At 40.4% G+C, this 22,103-nt stretch overlaps 1 protein-coding gene across 4 annotated transcripts in view; it reads right to left on the reverse strand.

Annotated features, from left to right (window-relative positions):
* Positions 1-22,103, reverse strand: part of ptprk (protein tyrosine phosphatase receptor type K) — a 188,593-nt gene that overhangs the window by 15,384 nt on the left and 151,106 nt on the right. The window contains exons 14-22 of one of the 4 annotated variants that reach the window (XM_081379508.1): positions 16,456-16,591; positions 11,882-11,911; positions 10,201-10,361; positions 8,983-9,018; positions 5,828-6,015; positions 3,116-3,203; positions 2,099-2,175; positions 696-732; positions 224-321 (exon numbers count right to left, since the gene is read on the reverse strand). In XM_081379508.1, the coding sequence (XP_081235634.1) occupies positions 224-321; positions 696-732; positions 2,099-2,175; positions 3,116-3,203; positions 5,828-6,015; positions 8,983-9,018; positions 10,201-10,361; positions 11,882-11,911; positions 16,456-16,591 (851 nt within the window). The remainder of the gene's footprint in view (positions 1-223; positions 322-695; positions 733-2,098; positions 2,176-3,115; positions 3,204-5,827; positions 6,016-8,982; positions 9,019-10,200; positions 10,362-11,881; positions 11,912-16,455; positions 16,592-22,103) is intronic. The other 3 variants (XM_081379509.1, XM_081379510.1, XM_081379511.1) reach the window with 3 other exon arrangements.

Genomic DNA, 22,103 nt, shown 5'->3' on the forward strand with positions numbered 1-22,103 from the left:
AACAAGTGTTTTCTTTCTTTTGATTTTGGGGTGAATTACGACCTGTTACTGACAGGCTTAGTGAGATTCACTTTGAACGTTCACAGATGAAATATGATCTGGTGTTGTGGATCACTAGTCCTGGCTCACTCTTCAAAAGGGTTTTTGCAGGCTGGGGCCTTCAGGTCACATCACAGAGCACAGAAACACAAACGGCCCCTCAGCAGGCAGAATAGTGACATACCCGGCCCACCTCCACTAGGTTGGTTACCATGACGATACAGGCCGACTGCTCCTGCCAGATCATCCTCCAGAAGTCGTACACCGTCTCGTGGACCGGGCCTGTGGGCGACACCAAGCTTTGGCTTTATTTCTTTAAATGTAGGTTTCCGTTAAAATGCACATGTACGTTTGGACACACTGAAAACACGCTATTTGAAGTCTTTGTACGATATACTGTATGTGCTGTGATATATCAGATTTGCACTGTCAATGGTACATGAGTGCATAGTAATCTGTAGGATATCATTTTAGACAGTTTGTTTCCATTCTAGTAGATTGTTAGAATGATATTCACTAAATGGTTTTGGATTTAAGAGCACACACACTTTCTCAAATAAAAAGTTTGTCACGGTACAGTTCTTGTTGTATTTAAACATCTGTCAGTTTTTCTTCTTGGCCATAAAGAAAGCAGTATTTTCACATTTCTCACTTACCTTGAGTTGCAATGTAATGGCTGGGCCTTTGGTATCCCTGCAAGACAAACACAAACAAGGATTTAGTTACGACTTTAAAAGACGGAGGCAGCAAAATATTCAAACAAATACAATCAAGTTATCCGAGATTAATTCATTTTTTACAGTGGGCGTCCAGGGATTGACATTTTTTTGATCACTGGTTTTCCAAAGTTACTAGCCACTCAGCATTTTCACTGGCCACAGTTTTGACATCAATACAATTGGGAAAAACTGCCATATAGATATTTTTAGCATCATCTCATAATTTGGCATAAGTTTTATTAGGCTGCTGTCACTTTAAGACCCAACGCACGGATCCAATATACTGTTACACATGCGTTTTCTTTCTCAACTGTTTACGTTCACTTAAAACAGAACTGACTGTGTTTACGTGAATACTCGCCAAGACCGGCATTTTGACATTATTCTGTGTGTATTCAAATGTTTAAGCACAAAATCTGCAGGAATTAGTAAAATGATGCGCAATGCCACGGCGAAATTCAAGCCCTGCAACAGCAACAATATTAATCTGGAGTGAAGCGAGTGAGTAAAGGGACACGGGTTTGTGTGTAACTCGCTGTTGGAGAGATTAGAGAGGTGGTCTCGTGTATCGAAAAATCTGTATTTTTTACAACATTTCATTGCACTTTATTATTTCTTTTAAAAAGACTACAATTGAAAAATTCATATATTATATATAAATTTCAACCCGCCAAAGTGGCAAGTAGGCGTAACACACAACTGCTGAAATACACACGCATTTGGTGGGTTGGCGGGTGTTAATGTCAAGCCCTGAACTAAATGATGTTTTTAATAGTTAGGTTTTTCAAGTTAGATCGACACTTGTAATCTCGACACACACCACAATTTCAAACAGAATCAAACACACACTGCAGGGAGACCCGACATCCCCCCCCCCTCCCTCAGGAAAACACACAACACCAAAATCATGAGGGTTAACTAAAACACAGGCCAGGGATGTGAACATGCATGGCATCCACGAGCAGAGCGTAAGAACATCGAGGAGAAGCAGCAGTGTGTGTCGTGTGGAGAGAGAGAGAGAGAGAGAGAGAGGGAGAGGGAGAGAGAGGAGCGGCGCATGCTGATGGATGGGTGACACAGAGAGGGTGTTTGAATGTGCCCTACAGTGATACTTACATCCCTGTACAGCCAAATCTACCGCCCCCAAATCAACCGCACAAGAGTGAGAGAGAGCACAACAATGTCAGTGAGTCAGCAAGCACCTCCAACAAGGAAGAAAAGAAAGCTGTAAATTGTGTATAGTTGAGACAAAGGCATGCATAAAAGACCTCACATACGAGGGAGGGAGAGACGTTTCTCACACGTTCGCCAATGGAGGAGGAGGCGGCATCGCCACTTACATCAATGTAGTTGGCATTTATGTAGTCGGACGAGGGGTCGTCTTCCATTGGCTGCAGGATCACTCGAGAATGATCGTCTACAGCGCCAAACAGAGCAAAGTCAGGATAAAAACACTGCTGGTGCTTTCTGTATGTGTGGTGGATTGAGAGCTACGCAACAGGTTTCTCAACATGCATTCTTAAAAATAAAGGCTCTTCAGTGTGAAACCGTTTTGAGTTCTTGCAGGGTGAACCTCATGAAAACATGTTCTGGTCATATTTCACCTCAAGACCAATAGGAAGAAATACACATGATATATTTTTTTAAAGATTATTTGATTATGGCGAATAAGCACATTTTCTCATTACTGTAAAGCGCCCAGATGTTTACATTTTGAGAATTTGTTTTTGTAATAAAATACCATCATGTTGTCCAGACACAATTAACAGTTTTTTAACATTTACATTTAATCATTTAGCAGATGCTTTTATCCAAAGCGACTTACAAATGAGGAGAGCAATAGAAGCAATCAGACCAGCAAGAGGGCAACAGTACACAAGTGCTGTAACAAGTCTCAGTTAGTCTACAACACTACACATAGCAAGTTTTTTTTATTTTATTTTTATTAATTAAATTAAATGTATTTTTATTAAATAAGCATAAATTAAACGCACTACCAAAAATATTTGTAAGTTTCTGTAGCTCAAATGCACCGCTCTACTTTAACAAAGGTCATTGTACTGAGAATTGGGAATGGGGGGGGGGGTAGGGGGATGGGGGTAAATTGAAAATAATCTTACTAAAAACAGGCTTAATTTTCTTTGTGGACAATATAATGTCTTAATCTTTTCTTTAGATGCTGCGGTGAAATATGACTCTTTCTTGATGGGTTCATCCCTAAAGCTCCAGTGAATGTTGGTTTTCCAGAGCAAAAGTTCAAAAGGGTGCCTACAAAACTGTCTGTGGACCTAAAGAAAAACTTTGTTTTTAAGAGTGTATGCAGCCAGATCTTCAGTGAGAATATCATACACTCTTACATGCAATGATGTTCCCATATCGATTCTTCGTTCGATTTTGCTCTTTCTTTGCTGCATCCCATGAAGCAGACTGGCCCTCAAAGAAGCTCTGGAGAGACAGAGAAAGAGTTACAACACAGCCAACAGAAGCTGAAGGAAATCCTAGGAATATCCCAATTTACTCAAATTCTCATCATGTTTGACAACATCAGCACCACACAGTAGTGTGTATGGAAACACATCATTTTCATTACTGAACAGAAACATCATGCGGTCTCAGCAGGCGAAACAAAAACAGAAATTGTGCTGCATCTGGCATAAAAACTCAACTGATACGATTGTGGTTTCAGAAACCGCCGACACTGTTTGCCTGCAACCAGCAAGCTAATGACTGCAAGGCATGTGTGGGTATCAGGCTGTGGAGGAGGCACTTTTTGGTGAAGTTCTTGTTAAAGGTGGAATGTAATTTTGGGGTGGGACAATCTATTCATCAGAAATATGGAAGACGGGGGAAGTTTCAGTAAACCTGTGTGAAAACACTCTTTAAGGCCCTGACATACTTCAAGTGAAATTGAACTGGTGTGACGTCATTTCGAACAAAAACAGACCAAAAGTTTTGGATGATGGAAAAGGTGGGCGTGGCTCTGAGGCTCCGCCCTCTCTGAGGTGTAAATCTTCTCTGGTTCATTTCTTCTGTTCAGACGCGAGTAAAAACATGAACACACTGGAGAACCGCTTTATAGTAGAAACTGAAGCTGTAATTCTAACTGAAAGCGACACTGACACTGTTTAATACAGTAAAACTGTAGCAGACATCTATAGTATAAAGTGCTGTAGAAATAAACATGACGTGACTGGAGCGCTGAATCACAGAGCTGGTGCGAACACTGATCAGATGCTTTCTGAACTGCTGTTTTCTCACCGCTGGCATTTGTATCATGTGTTTATTTAGTTATTGAGAGGAAAGTGCTCAGCACATATTTACATCAGTGGTTCTCAAACTGGGGGCCACACAGAAGTTCTAGAATTTTTTTTTTTTAAATAATAATTGAATTAATTATATGTAAATTAAATGTTCAATATTTAATCAATATCCAAAATTCATTTAATTTCTATTGCTTTCCATATTCAAGGACATTTCCTATTGTTTTTATTTTAAAGGCACTTTTAAAGTTTGAATCACATTAAAAACGTAATTTCTGCATTGTTCATTTCTGCATAGCTGTCGCTTATTGGCCCTGGTAAAAAAAAAAAAAAAAAAAAACCCCAATCGCCACCGTCATCGTCATTTTGTTTTGTTGCACTTTTCCAAACCAAACATTTTTGAAAGTACCAGTTTCAACTATCAAAACAGTTTCATGACAATTTGTTCCATTTTATGAAATACAGAATTTATCTTAAATTGAGTAATCAAACACCAACCAACAGAATTGATGTTCCATCATTGTATCATTTAATATTCTTTTACTTTAAATAAATGTGTAAGTTTGAGGCTGTTTTGCGTCATTATCTGGGGGCCCTAAAGCGACACTACACAAAGGTCACGCTGACTATGGGCCCGATTTTAACGATCTGAAACGCAAGTATCAAGCGCAAAGCGCAAGTAACTTTGTGGGCGGATCTCGGGCGCTGTTGCTATTATACCGGCGGGATAAATGACTCTTGTGCCCGACGCAAATCTAAAATGTGTTGGTCTGATGTAGCTTCATTACTCATAGGTGTGGTTTGGGCGTAACGTGAAATAAACCAATCAGAGCGTCATCTCACATTCCCTTTAAGAGCAGGCGCGCTTGTTCCATGGCGGATTGCTATTATAACGGCGGATTTGCCAGGAGCGGTTCACAGCCGAGGAGACCGACGCTCTCGTCAGGGCCGTAAAACACAGAGAAGTGACATTGGGGATGGAGAAACACACCCAGATTAGCTTCGGTTAAACAGGCGTATAATAATTTGGGTAAATGTGTAAGCTAGATTTATGCCTATTTTTTCACATCTTCATGGACACCACAATGATTTCCCTCGTGTGGAATATTTTTCCTTGTAATAATGTATGGTTTTCTAAAAATGAAAACTGCTGCATCTGTGTAGATGAGAGAAGCAAAGTGTATGTGCGTTGTGCACACGCTACATTGATTATGGCCAAGCATGCGCCCTTATAATATCATATGAATAATATGTGCAACGCTCCACTGACTTTAGACGAGGTTTTTCCTGGTCTGTGGTGGAATTGTTTTCTGAAACTGCAAAATAGCACCAGGGAACGTTTGCGGCAGAACACGCCTCCTCTTTTCGCTGAACCGCCCCCGGGAGCGCAAGTTCATTCCCTAATTTACCGACGTGCGTCTGTGGAGGGAAAAGTCCGCTGTGCGTCGGATGCAAAATAGGAATGATACATGTGTCGGTGTACAAAGTCAATTGCGCTGGGTGCGAGATAGGGCCCATAGTCTGAGAACCGCTGATCTAGACGTCGCTCTCTGCAGAGTGAACGGAGTCGGGATGTTTCGCTACAAAGGTATTTACAACGTCTTTTTACCCGTAAGCGAAGAATGAAAAAGAACTTGGCCGTGAGTATATGGGGGCCTTTATTTCACTTTTCCCATGAACTCTATCTGAGCAGATGAGACACACAGCACACACTCTCACACTCCGACGCACTGTTTTCTCATCATAAGCTTGGAGCTTTGCGATGAGTTTCTCTGTGGTTTCAGCGTCCCCAGCGCTTCCCAGTCTAACCTCATACTCCTCCTTGAAGCCGTAGCTGTCGGAGGTCTTCATCAGGTTGATGTGCTGCAGCAGGTCTGCCACCCGGATGGCGGGATGGAGCTGTCCGGTCTGGTAGGGCGACTCTGTGCCCTCGCAGTGGTAGCGTGGGATATCCAGCAGTCTGCTGTTCTCCGCCGCTGCCGCCGTGTGGTTCTCGTCTGAGGAGGCATCGGGAAAGCTTTAGTTCAATGCGCACCTTTACACACGCTGAGCTCAAAGGACTCGACAAACACACGCGAAACCTCACAAATGCATATATAATCCCAGAGTTGAGCACTCTGCACAGGACAGAGGCGTCTCTTCACACACACTTACCAGTGATAGGCACTTATGGGGCAGCGGGAGAGAAAAGAGTTGTTTAGTTCAGCGTCAGCTCAAACACACGGGTCTGCAGTACAGCTGATGGGGTGATATATGGACTGAACATGTACACTAACATGTACACAGGACACTAAGACGGGGGGGGGGGGGGGGGCACAAACAAAGCCACTCTCGACATCACACTGAGGATATTCTTCAATCACGTCACATTTCAGTTTAGCTATAGTTTTTGAGGAGGTGCAGAAGCCGCTTCCATATGAACGACACCACAAACTGAATATAACTGAATCTGTTCACAGGAATCGCAACCACAGGAAGTGATTTATAAGTAACCCCTGTTATTAACAAACTAGTGCACACTTTAGTGTGGATTCTCCGCAACTTTTGGCCACATCTGCAGTCTAGAGGTTTGTGAAGACTTTGATCATCAGCTGGTCTCTTCATCGCAGATGTCAGAGAGACGCAGAGAGTCGTCCTTCACACCTCAGCACTGTCTCTGCCAGAGCCGTGGCCTTAGGGGACGTGCTAATCTTCATCATCATCATCACCACACCGCTGTAGAAAGAGTCTTTCTAGCCTGTTCTGTCCTGTTAGCTCTGTGTTTGCATCTGACACTGTTAACCCAGATGACTGGATTCATGTTAGCTTTACTGGTAAGCTGTCAGTTTAGTTTCGGCATCATCCTACGAGCTCGGGGAATACTCATCATGTGGTCTGAGTGTGTGAGTGTGAGTGTGTGCGTGTGTGTGAGAGAGATGAGTGTGAGTGTGTGTGTGTAAGAGTGTGTGTGTGTATGAATAATGATGCTTCGGTAAAACATACAGAAGAGTGTTTCCCAGCTGATTCTGCCTCCAGAATTTACATTGAACATCTATTAGTCTTTAAAATGTCTAATTTATGTAAATCTATTAATGGAAATGTATTAATATCCCGTGTGAAAAAGAAGTACACTTTAGCATGCTTTTAAAAGAGTACTGTACTTCTTACGCAAACACTACTTTAATAGAATATTTCAATTTTCACTGTAAAAAAACATGCAAAACGTTACAGCATTGAAACTGTTTTCGGACACTTAATTGCATGTCATTTACAATTAAATGAAACCATAGTGTAGTTTAAATTCATATTAAATGCATTTAGCTGAGAATAAGAGTGCTTTTTTGAAGTAGCACTTCAATATATCTTAGCATGTAAATTCATAATTACTTATATTGTCTTTGAAATATGCTTGCTGAATGTACTGATAAGCATTTATAGTAAACTTAAATTTAAAAAATACATTTATTTTTAAATATTTTAACTTCAACATCAAAAAACACACTTATTAAAATTGTCCTTTACATGTGCTTTAGTATGTTAGACACATCAAAATAAGTGAACTTCTATAAAACAAGACAAAAGATTATTAAAACACATTTAAAACGTTCTTTAAAGTGAAAGTGTTATATTATCCACAGCTACGGTTTCTTAATTTTCTTAAGTACACTACAAGTGCACATTCAATACAATTAAGTGCTCTTCTTTTTCACAAGTGATTACCATGAAAAAGTCAACAGGAATTTGATTTGAGTGTTTGATTTCCTAATATCTCTTGAATTTCAATGTCTTCATGCTCTCGGCAGTCAGAACACTGTTGTTTGATTGGATGCTCACCCCAAAAATATATGGCATGTGTAGCTTTATTTATTCTGTCATCATAGCTAAGCATGATGACATGGTAAGTTGCATCATATTTCTTGCATTTAATGTTGGTTTCCTGCTGTCTGTGGCCCATCAGATCATACGGTGTGTGGATTACTTTAGTGAAACTAAACCAAATCTGACTAAACCAACCATTGGAACTGGAGTTAAAAATGAACTGGCATTGGCTTTCATAAAATATTCATTTTAAAACAATTATTTTAGGGTAGCATATGAGTTCATCTGTAGTAATTATAACTAGCTTTATATAAAAGCAATCACAATCTATGGTAAGCCCTCATTTAGCAAACGTGTGTGTGTGTGCACATCGTCATCCTTTAGGTGACTGATGACTTTCACTGCAACACAGTCGTCTCAAGAGACATTAGTACGATTCTGGGATTGCTCAAACACAGTGGATCTCAGTCTGTTCCTACAGGCTCCTGCGCTGCAGATGTCGGGTGGCGTTTAACACTTGTGATGTGACTTGTTAGTAGTAGAGTCCATTGACTGAACAGGGCACATGGGTATAGTGTGTGACACAGCGCTGCCCGTGGAAATGATTGAGAAACCCAGTTCTACGTAACACAAGAGGATCATGGTGAGGGGCTACAGTACATGAGTGATGCATGCTGGGTAATGAAGGTCTTTATGTGCAGCAGGAGTACTCAGCTCAATTCAAACACAAGCTGAATCAAGCTTTACATCATGACTTGAAGTATTTAACTAATCGGAAATATGGACCAATTAAAGACAACATGAAATTACATTTCACTTCAATAGCGCGATGTTCAGAGGACACTAATGTAGGACAGGGCTTGACTTTATTCACTGTGATTTGATTGGCTTGGCCAATTATATTGTTGGTTAATATTAATGTCCCCACCCAAACCTCTTTAGTTACGCTGGCAGAAAGATCATTTCAGAAGTTAACAAATCTTGTTCCCCTTAACTAAAGTGTGCACTAATTTAAGTGTGCACAATAAGAGCTGTAAGCGCCACGTTCAAGGCAAGTAAACGGGGTCGACTTGATTTCATGTTGTCTTTGAGCCACACGACAGGTTGAACTGAATACTCCAGTGATCCAGTCACAGACATGTGCACACGATACATTCAGTCCTCACCTAATACTGCTGTCGGCACGAGAGGGTCATTAGGCACTGCAGAGAAACATGCAGAGTTATCGTAAATCAAACAAAATCAAGTTCAGAAACTGAAATCACACGCCTCACTGCTTGAGTTTTTACTCACGATTCAACAGAAGTGCATGTTAAACGTGGGTGCATTGTGCACGGTCACGCAATATCCCGTCATTACTAATACCTGAACCGGGACGCTTTAAAAACCTTTGTGAAATGCAGAGCAGTGGGTGCAGGAATGGCATTAAATGCTCTTGCGTTGGGCTGGGCGAGAGAGACAGAGAAGCTTGTTTCCGCCACAGAATAAAACATTTTAAAAGATATTCGCAAATTTTTATCTCACAATTGCGAGTTTACATCTCGCAATTCTGACTTTATTTCTCAGAATTGCGAGATATAAAGTCAGAATTGCATGATATAAAGTTGCAATTGGGTGTTATAAAGTCAGAACTGAGAGAAATTCTGACTTTTTTCTCGCAATTCTGACTTTATATCACACAATTCTGACTTTATAAAACATAATTGCGACTTTATATCACACAATTCTGACTTTATAAAACATAATTGCGACTTTATATCATGCAATTCTGACTTCATAACACATGATTCTGACTTTATATCACGCAATTCTGACTTTATAACACATAATTGCGACTTTATATCATGCAATTCTGGCTTCATAACTCATAATTGTGACTTTATATCACACAATTCTGGCTTCATAACTCATAATTGTGACTTTATATCACACAATTCTGGCTTCATAACTCATAATTGTGACTTTATATCACACAATTCTGACTTTATAAAACATAATTCTGACTTTATATCACACAATTCTGACTTCATAACTCATAATTGTGACTTTATATCATGCAATTCTGACTTTATAACACACAGATGTAAACGCAGATGATGTAAACGCAATTGTGAGAAAGAAAGTCAGAATTGTGAGTTGAATTGGATCGCAATTACCTTTTTTATTTTTATTCTATGGCGGAAACAAGCTTCAATAGAGAGAGGTACACAATCTAGAGTAGACTACTAAAATGTTCTCATTACACACACTAGCACCTGATAAACACACATCAACTGTGTCGCCCCACTCTCTTCATCGTTCTGATGTATCAGACCTCATATATAAGTGTAAACTCCTGTTCCGGAGTAATCCACTGTGTTGTTGTGGAGGGCTGGAGTACTCACAGCGGTTGCTGAAGTTGTGCGAGTCCATGAAGGTGACGGACACGGGCTCCTCCGCGTGCAGAGTGCTCTGGTCAGCATAACTGCGATCCATGGAGTTCACCATGTGTGTCATCTCCTGACGGGTGTTCCCGATGGCATCCTTGCGCTTCTTGGCCAGCTTCCTGATAACCCAATGAAAGAGAGAATCAATGAAGATCTACTGCTCTGGGAAACCGCATCATCCCACCCCTCACCCAGCCAAAGCAGTCACATGAGGAATATACAGAACACAGGAGAGAGAAAACGGGGATGATCCAATGGGAAAGCTTTAGTTCCGTGGTAAAGGACAACTTTGAGGAATACTTTCAAATTAGTGGATGTGATTCAGAGAAATAAAACCATGTCTGTTCGAATTGTTCAAACTTCCTGACAGTTTTACCGTCACAGAATTAGTTTAGCCATTTATGAGGCATTTTTTGCCTAAATGTATTATTTTAAGTCTACATTTTATGACACATGATTATTAGTAAAAAAAGAGCATTTGACTTACATAACAATAAAATTATGATTTTTTTTTCTTAACCAGCACTTTTGTCTTGTTTTCCAGTTAATATCTGAACATAAGGGTCTTATGACACAGAGAAAATGTGATATTTAACTTGTTACAGTGCAGTAAACCTAAGATTAATGTCAAATCATTTTCAACTTTATCTTCAAGTAGATTTAAAGGCTTAAAATATTAACATATCTTCCTAGATCAAGAAAATATCGCAGAAATATGTGACATTTATTCTAAAATGAATGGAAATCTAAAGAAAAGGTTTAATGGCTGAATGAACAATATTCATCACGAACATCAGGATGAACAAATCATGTCAAAAACTGATCTGAAAACAGTGTGCTACTTTGCTTCTCTAACAGTTTTTTTCTCGTTTTAAGTATGATTAGATTTTTTTTTTCAGTGTAAAACAAGACAAAATACTGATACATTTTTTTTTTTTTAGGTCAATGTGGGTTTTTTAAGGTTGCATTTGAGCAAGCAAATACAGAACAGATCATAAAGATATAGATTTACTTTATCTGAACTGAAGAAAAAAAAAGATTCTCTTATGGTCATGGTTTTACTTTGTCATGTCATGAAATGCAATGTGGAGCTGTGAAAGAAAGATGATTTGTAAGGCAAATGATTATTAGTGTATGTTCAATCTGTTGCTTTGTTTCGACAGGAATACATACAAGCAGGAATATCTTGATTTTATTTTTGATTGACATTTTGCAGAGGTGTAGGTTTAGACTACAGGCCACCCGGGACAGCTGCATGAAGAAACACCCTCTTCACCAAATGAACGAGCGGATGAGAATGTGAGGTGGATGGAGACAGGGTGAGTAACTATCCCACACACACACACACACACACATGCACACACCAAAACAACAAAAGAACCAACCGAAAAGACAACGGACAGACACAAGTGCAGCATTCTTTTTTCAAATAACACCGCTTGGATGCGACCGTCGCCGAGCTCGTCCAAGAACTACTACAGTGCAAAAGGAACGTGATTGGTCGAAGCGATTTGTGTTTTCGCTTGAAAAAAGGATACTGCATCTTTAAAAGACTAACAGGACTAACCATAGACAGAGAGCAGAGAGCCCTGCATGTGTGTCAGCCTTTTGCTTTAGTCTGAGCGTCTCTGTTACTTACAGGTAATATGAGTACGAATAGTAGCTCCTCCTGGCGAGCGAATGAGAAACAGCACAAACAGATGAAGAGATATTGGTGAGTGCAATGTGGGAATCAACCTTACCAACATAAGCAACAGACACTTTAGCCTGATCTCTCTGGCATTCATTCAAACATGCATGTCTTGTTTTGTACATTTGCGTGCAATCTGACAGCCTATTTATTTGACAATTGACTGAAAAAAAAAAATGTAATCAGAGCATGGAGAAACTCTGGCTGTGCGATTTCATCATGCATTTCAGGGGCTCTGACTTGATCAATCACTGCAATGAAACTTGAAGCACAGATCATTTAAAAATGTTTTTAAAAAGCCATTTTTAAAGAAAGAAGGGGGGAAAAAATCACATATGCAGAGCACAAGCAAAAAGGCAGAAATAAAAAAAGAAGCTGCAAATCAAAGCAGTAAAGCTGCTGACTTCCTGCAAAATAAGCAATACGTCAATGACCACCGTTTTAAAGATGCAGTATCTTCAGTTTGAGCGGAAAACAGGGATAATCCAGTGCTCCATTTATATTTACACCTGTGTATCGAGCTTCAATATATGCACATTTCATTCATTTAACAGGATGTTAAAAAATACACAATCATCTCTCACACACAAAAAATGATGCGGAATGTCACACACTTGCCAAACGTGTTCAGACGTGTTTAACGGGGCCTGGTTGGTGAAACAAACACTGTTTTGTTTGAAAAGAAGTCCATTCACAGGAGACGCTCACTCCCACATTCAGATCACATGACCAGCCCAACACTACCGCCGCTTTATCTCGTGAGGCCAGCTCGCACTGGACGCTTCTGCTTGTGGGATCAGTCATTCCAGGGATCACACATCCAGCATGTCTACACTAGCCAGAAGCGTTTGCCTTCTCCACGCCGACAGGTGTCAGTTAACATCACTGCCGTATCTCTCATTTACAGACATGATGGAAGAGGGGTGCGCACTTCAGAGGATGAGTGAAGAATGGAGGATGAGGAATATTCCTGATGTAAACCAGGATCTGAGGCCCATTCAAGAGAAATTACACTAAATAATTACAATTTATATCAAATAAATGTCATTTCTTATGTTTTTTTTTGTATCACTATTGATTAATTGATCCTTTACAAATACAGTTTCTGAATGTTATTTACAAGTAAAACACCTATTATATCATTTATGATTAAGCGGTGAATATTTCTACCGTTAGTTACGTGAGGCAAAAGAAGTTCAACACAACTTCTGCTCTTGTATTTGAAGGCTGCTATTGGATCATCGAGTGTAAAGGTTATATTATGCGACAGTGCATTACTTTACGGAGAGCTTACGACGTACTAGCTTCATTCTGCCTTGAGAACAACCGCATAAAGAACAGAGTTAGTTATAAACTCGCTAGTAGTTCCTCAGCCTCTAGTGTGGACTTTACATTGCAGTTAAAGAATGAACTTCTGAAGGGCCGGTGTGACCCGACCCACGTGTGTGTGTGTGTGTGTACAGTTTAACTAAACTCACTGCATCTCTGCTTCTGCCACACTGAGTGTTGTTTTGCTTAAATGAACATTGATTGTGTGACTCTACAGAAGTAATCCATTTACACACGTGTGCTCACTAAATGGATTGCATTTTTGTGCATCATTAAAATTGCATGCTTATGTATTACAATAATTAGAATTTTCCTTCCCCTGAAAACAACAACGAGCACGATCCTGACTGAAGACGAGCGAGTGTTGTGTGTGTGTGCGGTAAGAAAAGACATTCCTTGACTCTGAACACTGAACTCAGCTTTTCAAAAGAGCCCTGATCTACACACACGAGCAAGGTCTTCATTTCACTAAAGGTTATCGAAGACTCTTCCCTGCTGCCACTGCAACAATGAATATCTGAACTGTGTGTGTGTGTGTGTGTGTGTGTGTGTGTGTGTGTGGATGAAGGAAGGAAGAAAGAACTACATCCCAGCGAGGACATGTGCTTTGAAGGAAAAAAGAAAACGTCACTGTTGAAGCATCTAAGGATTCTCAATAGAGCTTGTGTGTATCTGTGTTGAGTATTTGTTTTGTTTTTATTCATTATTATTTATTCATTTAATTATAACACACAATCATTTATTCAACTTTATTATATTACTTATTTTTGAATCTATCTATCTATCTATCTATCTATCTATCTATCTATCTATCTATCTATCTATCTATCTATCTATCTATCTATCTATCTATCTATCTACCCCTCCTCCCAATCATCCATCCATCCATCCATCCACCCCTCCTCCCATTCATCCATCCATCCACCCATCCATCCATCCATCTATCCACCCACCCACCCCTCCTCCCATCCATCCATCCATCCATCCATCCATCCATCCATCCATCCATCCATCCATCCATCCATCCATCCATCCCTCCTCCCATTCATCCATCCATCCACCCATCCATCCATCCATCTATCCACCCACCCACCCCTCCTCCCATCCATCCATCCACCCATCCATCCACCCATCCATCCATCCATCCATCCATCCATCCATCCATCCATCCATCCATCCACCCCTCCTCCCATCCATCCATCCACCCATCCATCCATCCACCCATCCATCCACCCATCCATCCATCCATCCATCCATCCATCCATCCATCCATCCATCCACCCCTCCTCCCATCCATCCATCCACCCACCCACCCCTCCTCCCATCCATCCATCCACCCATCCATCCACCCATCCATCCATCCACCCATCCATCCATCCATCCATCCACCCCTCCTCCCATCCATCCATCCACCCACCCACCCCTCCTCCCATCCATCCATCCACCCATCCATCCACCCATCCATCCATCCACCCATCCATCCATCCACCCATCCATCCATCCATCCATCCACCCCTCCTCCCATTCATCCATCCATCCACCCATCCATCCATCCATCTATCCACCCACCCACCCCTCCTCCCATCCATCCACCCATCCATCCATCCACCCACCCACCCATCCATCCATCCATCCATCCACCCCTCCTCCCATTCATCCATCCATCCACCCATCCATCCATCCATCTATCCACCCACCCACCCCTCCTCCCATCCATCCACCCATCCATCCATCCACCCACCCACCCATCCATCCATCCATCCATCCACCCCTCCTCCCATTCATCCATCCATCCACCCATCCACCCATCCATCTATCCACCCACCCACCCCTCCTCCCATCCATCCATCCACCCATCCATCCATCCATCCATCTATACACCCACCCCCCCCTCCTCCCATCCATCTATCCATCCATCCATAAATCCACCCATCCATCCATCCATCCATCCATCCACCCACCCACCCATCCATCCATCCATAAATCCACCCATTCATCCATCCATCCACCCATACATCTATCCATAAAGGATATTAATAGAGAGTCAGACTAATGTTTCCAGCCTGGTCTGTTACGATGAGCATTGGTGTGTGTTTTAAACACCGCCTGCTGTTCAAGTAAACACCACATGATGGAGCCATTAGACAGCAGCTGCCAGAAACCATGCCAGGCCGTTTGCTGAGCGATAGAGGGAGAGATAAGTGAAAGTAAGATCCTGAAGATCTGGGGGTGCACATTAAATACACCTCTTAAAACAACAGTGGAGACGAGTAGAGTCCAGTACAGGCTCTTAAAGCACTGAACCCTGCGCTCATTTACACACAGACAGAGCCAAACACGCTCGAAACACACTCCCTTCTTTCCTCTCCCTCACAAACAGCAAACTGGTGTGTCCTCTCCAATGTTCAACTACACTGCACGATTTACACCCTTTTCCACCAAGATGAAGGCGATTCATGAGCCGATCCATCAGTCTCTCTCTCGACCAACCCCTGCTTCCACAGGCAATGACATCAATTACTATATTATTACTAATAGTCTGCCTACGAATAAATAAGACAAGTGATTTGAGAACAAATTTTAACTTTAACTGAAGTTATTTAAAAATGAAAAATAAAAATAATAATACTTCTATTCATCAAGACCGCATTAAATTGATCAAAAGTGACAGTAAAGACATTTATAATGTTAAAAGATTCTATTTTAAATAAATGCTGATCTTTTGAACTTTCTATTCATCAAAGAATCCTTAATCATAAATGTTTCCTGAGCATCAAATCATCATATTAGAGTGATTTCTGAAGGATCATGTGACACTGAAGACTGGAGTAATGATGCTGAACATTCAGCTTTGATCACAGGAATAAATTACATGTTACTGTATATTCACATAGAAAACAGCTATTTTAAATAATAATAATATTTCACTGTTTTCTGATCAAATAAATGCAGCCTTGGTGAGCAGAAGAGCCTTAAAAACATCTGACCGACCCCAAACCTTCTGAAAGGCCTCTGATACAGTAAGTGTCCTGTGTAAACGGGTGATTAATGAGGTGTGATAGCAGGAAACTCTCCTGATCAGTGTGAGGTTGGGTGTGTGTGCTGACGGGACGCCCCACGGCTGCTGATGATGTGATGAGATGGCAGTGGGAGGAGGATGCCGTGTGCTCGTGGGTTACAGAGCCACATCTTACCTCTTCTTCAGCAGAAGGATGGCCACGAGCACCAGCAGAATGAACACCAGGACCGCAGCGCTGATGCCCGCTATCTTCACCACCTGGTCCGTCTGTTTGGCCGGATCTGGGATCACTTCCGGCTCCTCCGTGGCCCCTGAATGGACAGACAGAGTAGTTTTAGTGTAACATCCACCTATATGAGTGTCAGGTTGGAGCAATGGCTTGGCAAATTCAACATATCACACTTTTTAAGAGCCTTTTTCTTTCTTAGATGCAACATTAGAACTGCAAAATAATGAAATGTCTGCCATTAATGCGCTGTTTCTACAAGATCCATTTCCAAATGCACTTTCAAACATCACGAAAGCCCTGACCACAACATCGATTCGTTTCACAAACCGCCATCAGTTCGCCGTGTGATTTCTGTCTTTCTCTCGCTGCCAAAACATAACAGAATGGGTTGAAAATGACTGTCGGATACGTTTCTCCAAACATTGGCAGACAACCACAGTATCATTCCATTGTTGAACGCTAATATTATTACCTGGCACGAATACATTATGCAAAACACAAAAATGAGTCTGCTCTAAAAATAAACGTGTGAAACAGTTGAAAGAGAAGACGCTGGCTCGGAGCGCAGCCTGAAGAACAGAGCGTGAGCGATGTCGAGCTAAACACAATGTAAGGCCTGTGGGAGTTTGATGCTGAACACTGTATTCACATCACTGTACACTACAGTTCACATCTCTATTCTCACTGCAGAGAAGGAAATATTGTCTCTTGTTCTGGTGTATTAAATCTGCACTTGTAGAGTACTTCAAATATTAAAAGTATACTGTATATATATATTTAAAAAAACTATACTTGCAGAAAACACTATATGAATGAAATAAAAGGCCACTTAAGTGCATTTATAGAGAGAGACCTTTTAAAAAGTGCACTCTTGTAATAATGTCAAATTAAAGTTTTACTTTAAAGCACATTGTAAATCATCATGTTTCAATAATATTTTGTCATGCTTTATAGAAGCTGACTAACATACTGAAGCACATGTAAAGTACTTGATTATGGTTTTTGATTTTACATTTAAAGTTCATATATTTTTAATGCTGTAAACTTGATTTAAATACATAAAAGTTTTAAAACAATGTTTTAAATATTGAACAGTGGGTCTCATTCACTAATAATTGTGTGGATTATTTTGTATTTGATTTTACTTTTAAAGTTCATATATTTTTAATGTTGTAAACTTTAAGTTTTAAAACATAAAGCTCATTCACTGATAATTGCGTGGATTATTTTGTATTTGTACACACAGAAGAATTCACAACACGTTCTTATGCACATGAATTTGTTCTTAACCTCGTTCTGATTTTAGTGAATTTGGAGTATTGTAAATAAGTCATTTGCATAAACACGCCCACACATCTCCATATAAGGGCTTTCCTCACAAGCGCGGTTTGCAGACGCGCTCTCGCCCCGAACCTTGAGCAGTGACAACTGTGTCATTCTCACCAGTTCACACAAAACACACACCTTTTCTACAGTGCTCTCAGTAGCCAGCAGCACACACACGTATATCTGCGTTATCCAGAGAAACCTTTCTTACTCTTTAACCGTAGCCTATGATGGAATCTATTTAAGATCAAATTAAATTGTATCATTTAATAATTGCATTACATAATTTTATATATGGATTATACTGTATGATAAAATTAATGAAACTATAAATAATAGTCGTGAATAATAATATGAAAATATAATTATAGTCGTGTTATGATGAAATATATAACATGATAAGGCCGTAGAGCTTTTTTTCGTACGTATGGTTTCAGTATTACTACATTTTTGGTGAATCGTAATTTGTTTTTAGAAACTTTCGTACGTACATTTCACGCACAAATTGGTGTGTACGCATGCTCAGTGAATGAGACTCAATGTTTTGGTTAAAGTCTTGTTTTCATTTTCTTATTAACTGCGTCCTGGAGTCTACATCGGATATATCATAAAATACTGTATATATATTTTTTTTTTCAGAATTGCATTTTTGCCATTTGTTTCTTATACTCCAATGTAATGACATAAAAAAAAAAATATATTAAGTTAATAGGAATAATGTGTAATGGTTCGACGAAGCCGTAGTCTGCATAAGTCCACATGAGTCTGAGTTGATACGGTGTGATTTGGCCAGATCTTCCTCTATTGTGTCGGTGTGCTGCAGTGGAGCTTCGGGTCTATAACCCTGTCAGAAATACATCACTGCTGACTGAAATACCTCTCGCACACCGATAAAACAGCACAACTATCATTACGGCATCTACGGCTATTGATCCAAACTCCAGCTCGGTGCGTATGACATTTACGGCCGTCTTGATGCTGACTCCACTCGTGAGTTTGCCTGTAAATGCCGCATTGTGCGAGATGTCTGTGCAAGAGAAGTAAAAGCATCTTCGCTGTGTCCTGAAGCTCTACTATAAGCTTTTAAGAGTGATAAGGCAATGACCCGCTGACATGGGCCTCTTAAATAAAGCCATCAGCCGTACTCTCCTGCCTCTGGATCTGTGGGGCAGATTATTTCACCCAACAATAACTCTCACACAAAACCAAAGGCGCTGTGACACGGCTCTCTGTCCTCTACAGTGAGCAGCCTGGGGCCAGACGCTGCTCTAATGCACCGGGCCTTCATCATCAAACCACACTCTTCCTCCAGGCTTTAAGAACCGATCACACACACGAGTGCTGCGTTAGCTTCACTCGACCTGTCTCTGTCAATAACACATAACCAGGGCAGGATCTGCAGAACGGATGTTAAAGTCCCCCTGTAGTCAATCATTGTATCCCTTAAAACTAATCTTTGATCACCAAAATGACATATTTAAATGCTTTTTTCTTGAAAAATAATTCTTCATGCCTTAAAATATCTTGAATGTAACTCGACACCCTTGCCTCATTTAGTATGCACGGTTCTATGAATATACAAATGAGCCCCGCCTCCACTCACTCACTCAGCTCAGAGATCCACTGGTTGACGATCACACGTTGATCTGATTGGTTACAAGGTAGTTTGTGACGTCAGAAACACCAGCGATTTCAAAGCGTGTTTTTGAGACTGTCTTTGGTTCACTGCAGTTTTAAGGAGGAAATACTCAGCAATGCTGTCGACTTATGAATTTACACATGGTTTGTCTTAAAGGTCCCGTTGCATGCGATTCCATGTTTCAAACTTTAGTTAGTGTGTAATGTTGCTGTTAGAGCATAAATAATATCTGTAAAATTATAAAGCTCAAAGTTCAATGCCAAGCGAGATATTTTATTTAACAGAAGTTGACTACAAAAAACGGCTCGATTGGACTACACCCCTCTACATCCTGCATTAGTGACATCACCAGAACCGTTTCTTGACTAACCTCCGCCCACAGGAATGCTCCCTCAACTCTACTGGCTACTTGCGCACTTCTTATAACTTAGCCTACTGTGTTTACTCAGCTCTTACGGTGATTTTCTGAAGTAAAACTGACGCTTCATATTTTGTGTGATGTACAATAAACTTTATTAAACTCATCAGTACATGTTTGATCATCATTCAGACAGCAGACTTGTAGGCTATTAATAAATAATGGATACATAGCCTACAAGCAGATGACAAATACGTTATAATAACCGTAATTAAACTACTAAACCATACCTGTTTCATCTCTATACAGCACTCTGACTCTGTAGGCATTATTGTCCGACTCGAAATGAACGCCGTTACTGAGAGTTTCTGATATTATCATCATTCCGTGAGATGAATTTTTCCTGACAGACTGAGCACGAGCTCATGAAGCTCCGCCCCCTGTGTCGTCCAGCAGCACCTCATTTGCATTTAAAGGGGACACACTGAAACGGCTCGTTTTTCTGTGCCCCAAAAAATGTCAATTTAAACATGCTGTAAAAAATGATCTGTTGGGTATTTTGAGCTCAAACTTCACATACACACTCTGGGGACATCAGAGACTTATTTTACATCTTGTGAAAAGGGGCATAGAACGGGACCTTTAAAGCATATTAAAAACACCACATAGACATATAAACAACATTAAAAGCTGGATTTACACCACAGGGCGACTTTAAGCAGAGCTGAGAGAACTACTATCGGGAGCCGAAAGATCTGTTTATCTGCTGGTCCAATAAGATCCTATATATTCATATTTTTTCCATTAAACATATTTTAATAAGCACTTTCACTGTGACACTGTACAAAATATAACTCTGTTAGTTTTTCAACTTCTGGCTCAGCCAATGGAGCGAGGGACGGCCTGCTTGTCTATCGTGCTTTGGGAGTATTTAGAAAACCTGTTTGAAAATAATAATTTTGGTTTCGAGTTTTATTTGCCGATGCTAGCAGTATAAGTTATATTTCTGGTTATATTTCAGTTCAATAGACAACAAAGTGTCTGCGCTGGACGCAAGGATGTTGCAATGCGTAAAAATAGACTGCATTATGATCAACACAGCTGTCAATCATCCAGTGAGGAACGCCTTCAGATGACAGACGGACACGGCTACTCTTTCACTTTATTTTCTGTCCATCTGGAAAAAATATTTTGTTTATAAATGTGCACTGTAAAAAAAAAAGTTGAGTTAACTTAAAAAGTTGAGTGTGATTGCCTTATTTTTTCAAGTTGGTTCAACTTTTTTTAGTTGCCTTGACAAGAATTTGTAAGTTAAAAAACAATAGAAGAACAAAAGCGATTAAGTTGACTTTAACTGTAGTGGATTAGTTGAGTTAACTTAAAAGGGTTGCCGTAATTTTTTAGCTCAACTATTCCTTTACAGTGTGTGATCTAATACATGAAATTTGTTACTTTATTTCCAAACCTAATGTATGCGCAGTTGTAGCAATACTAATGCTATGTGTAAAATGATCCCACTATTCTAAAATCGCTCATACAATGTCAATATTTAATAGATTTCCACTAGATCATTGTTTTCATGTACTGTTGCTGAGGTTTAGTCTCTAGTTTACAGCCGTCTGCACTGTACATTTTAATTATTACCTTAAAGAGCTATTTCTCTCTGATAAATCAGTGTATTTAGGCGGATTCTGTGATGTTAAATAATATTGATTAAGACCCAGCTAATTTAGATGTTACCATTTATTTTCAGCATGTCTCAAGTCTGTCTCCAGTGAGAAAATGTAATCTATAACTCAAGAAACAAGAAACGGTTCACGTCCGTCTCTCATGAAGGAAAAGCAGAGCCTGTGACCTCGCCAGCAAGGTGGTCTCGCAGTCAGTTTCGACACTTGGGTTGAAAGGTGATTAATGGGCGGCGTGGCGAGGTTTTAGATGCACGCCTGTATTGGTTCAGACATCAAATTTTGCCCCCTGCCAGGACACTTCGAGGTTTTAGATGCACGCCTGTATTGGTTCAGACATCAAATTTTGCCCCCTGCCAGGACACTTGTGTTTCTGTCAGCTCTTATGAGTCTGATCGGAGAGAAAAACACTGGGAGCAATTCAATGGAAATTGGATTACGTCCATTTTGGAGATAAAATTCCATGCTTAAAAACAAAAATGTATTTTTGTTGCTAAACAACACATGACGTGGGCTATATCTAATCCGTTCTGGGAGCGCTCGGAGCCTCGGGCAGACTTTTATCATTCGATTTCCTGCTGAAAAA

Source organism: Scardinius erythrophthalmus, assembly GCF_964197995.2.
Source record: "Scardinius erythrophthalmus genome assembly, chromosome: 11".
Lineage (NCBI taxonomy): Eukaryota > Metazoa > Chordata > Actinopteri > Cypriniformes > Leuciscidae > Scardinius > Scardinius erythrophthalmus.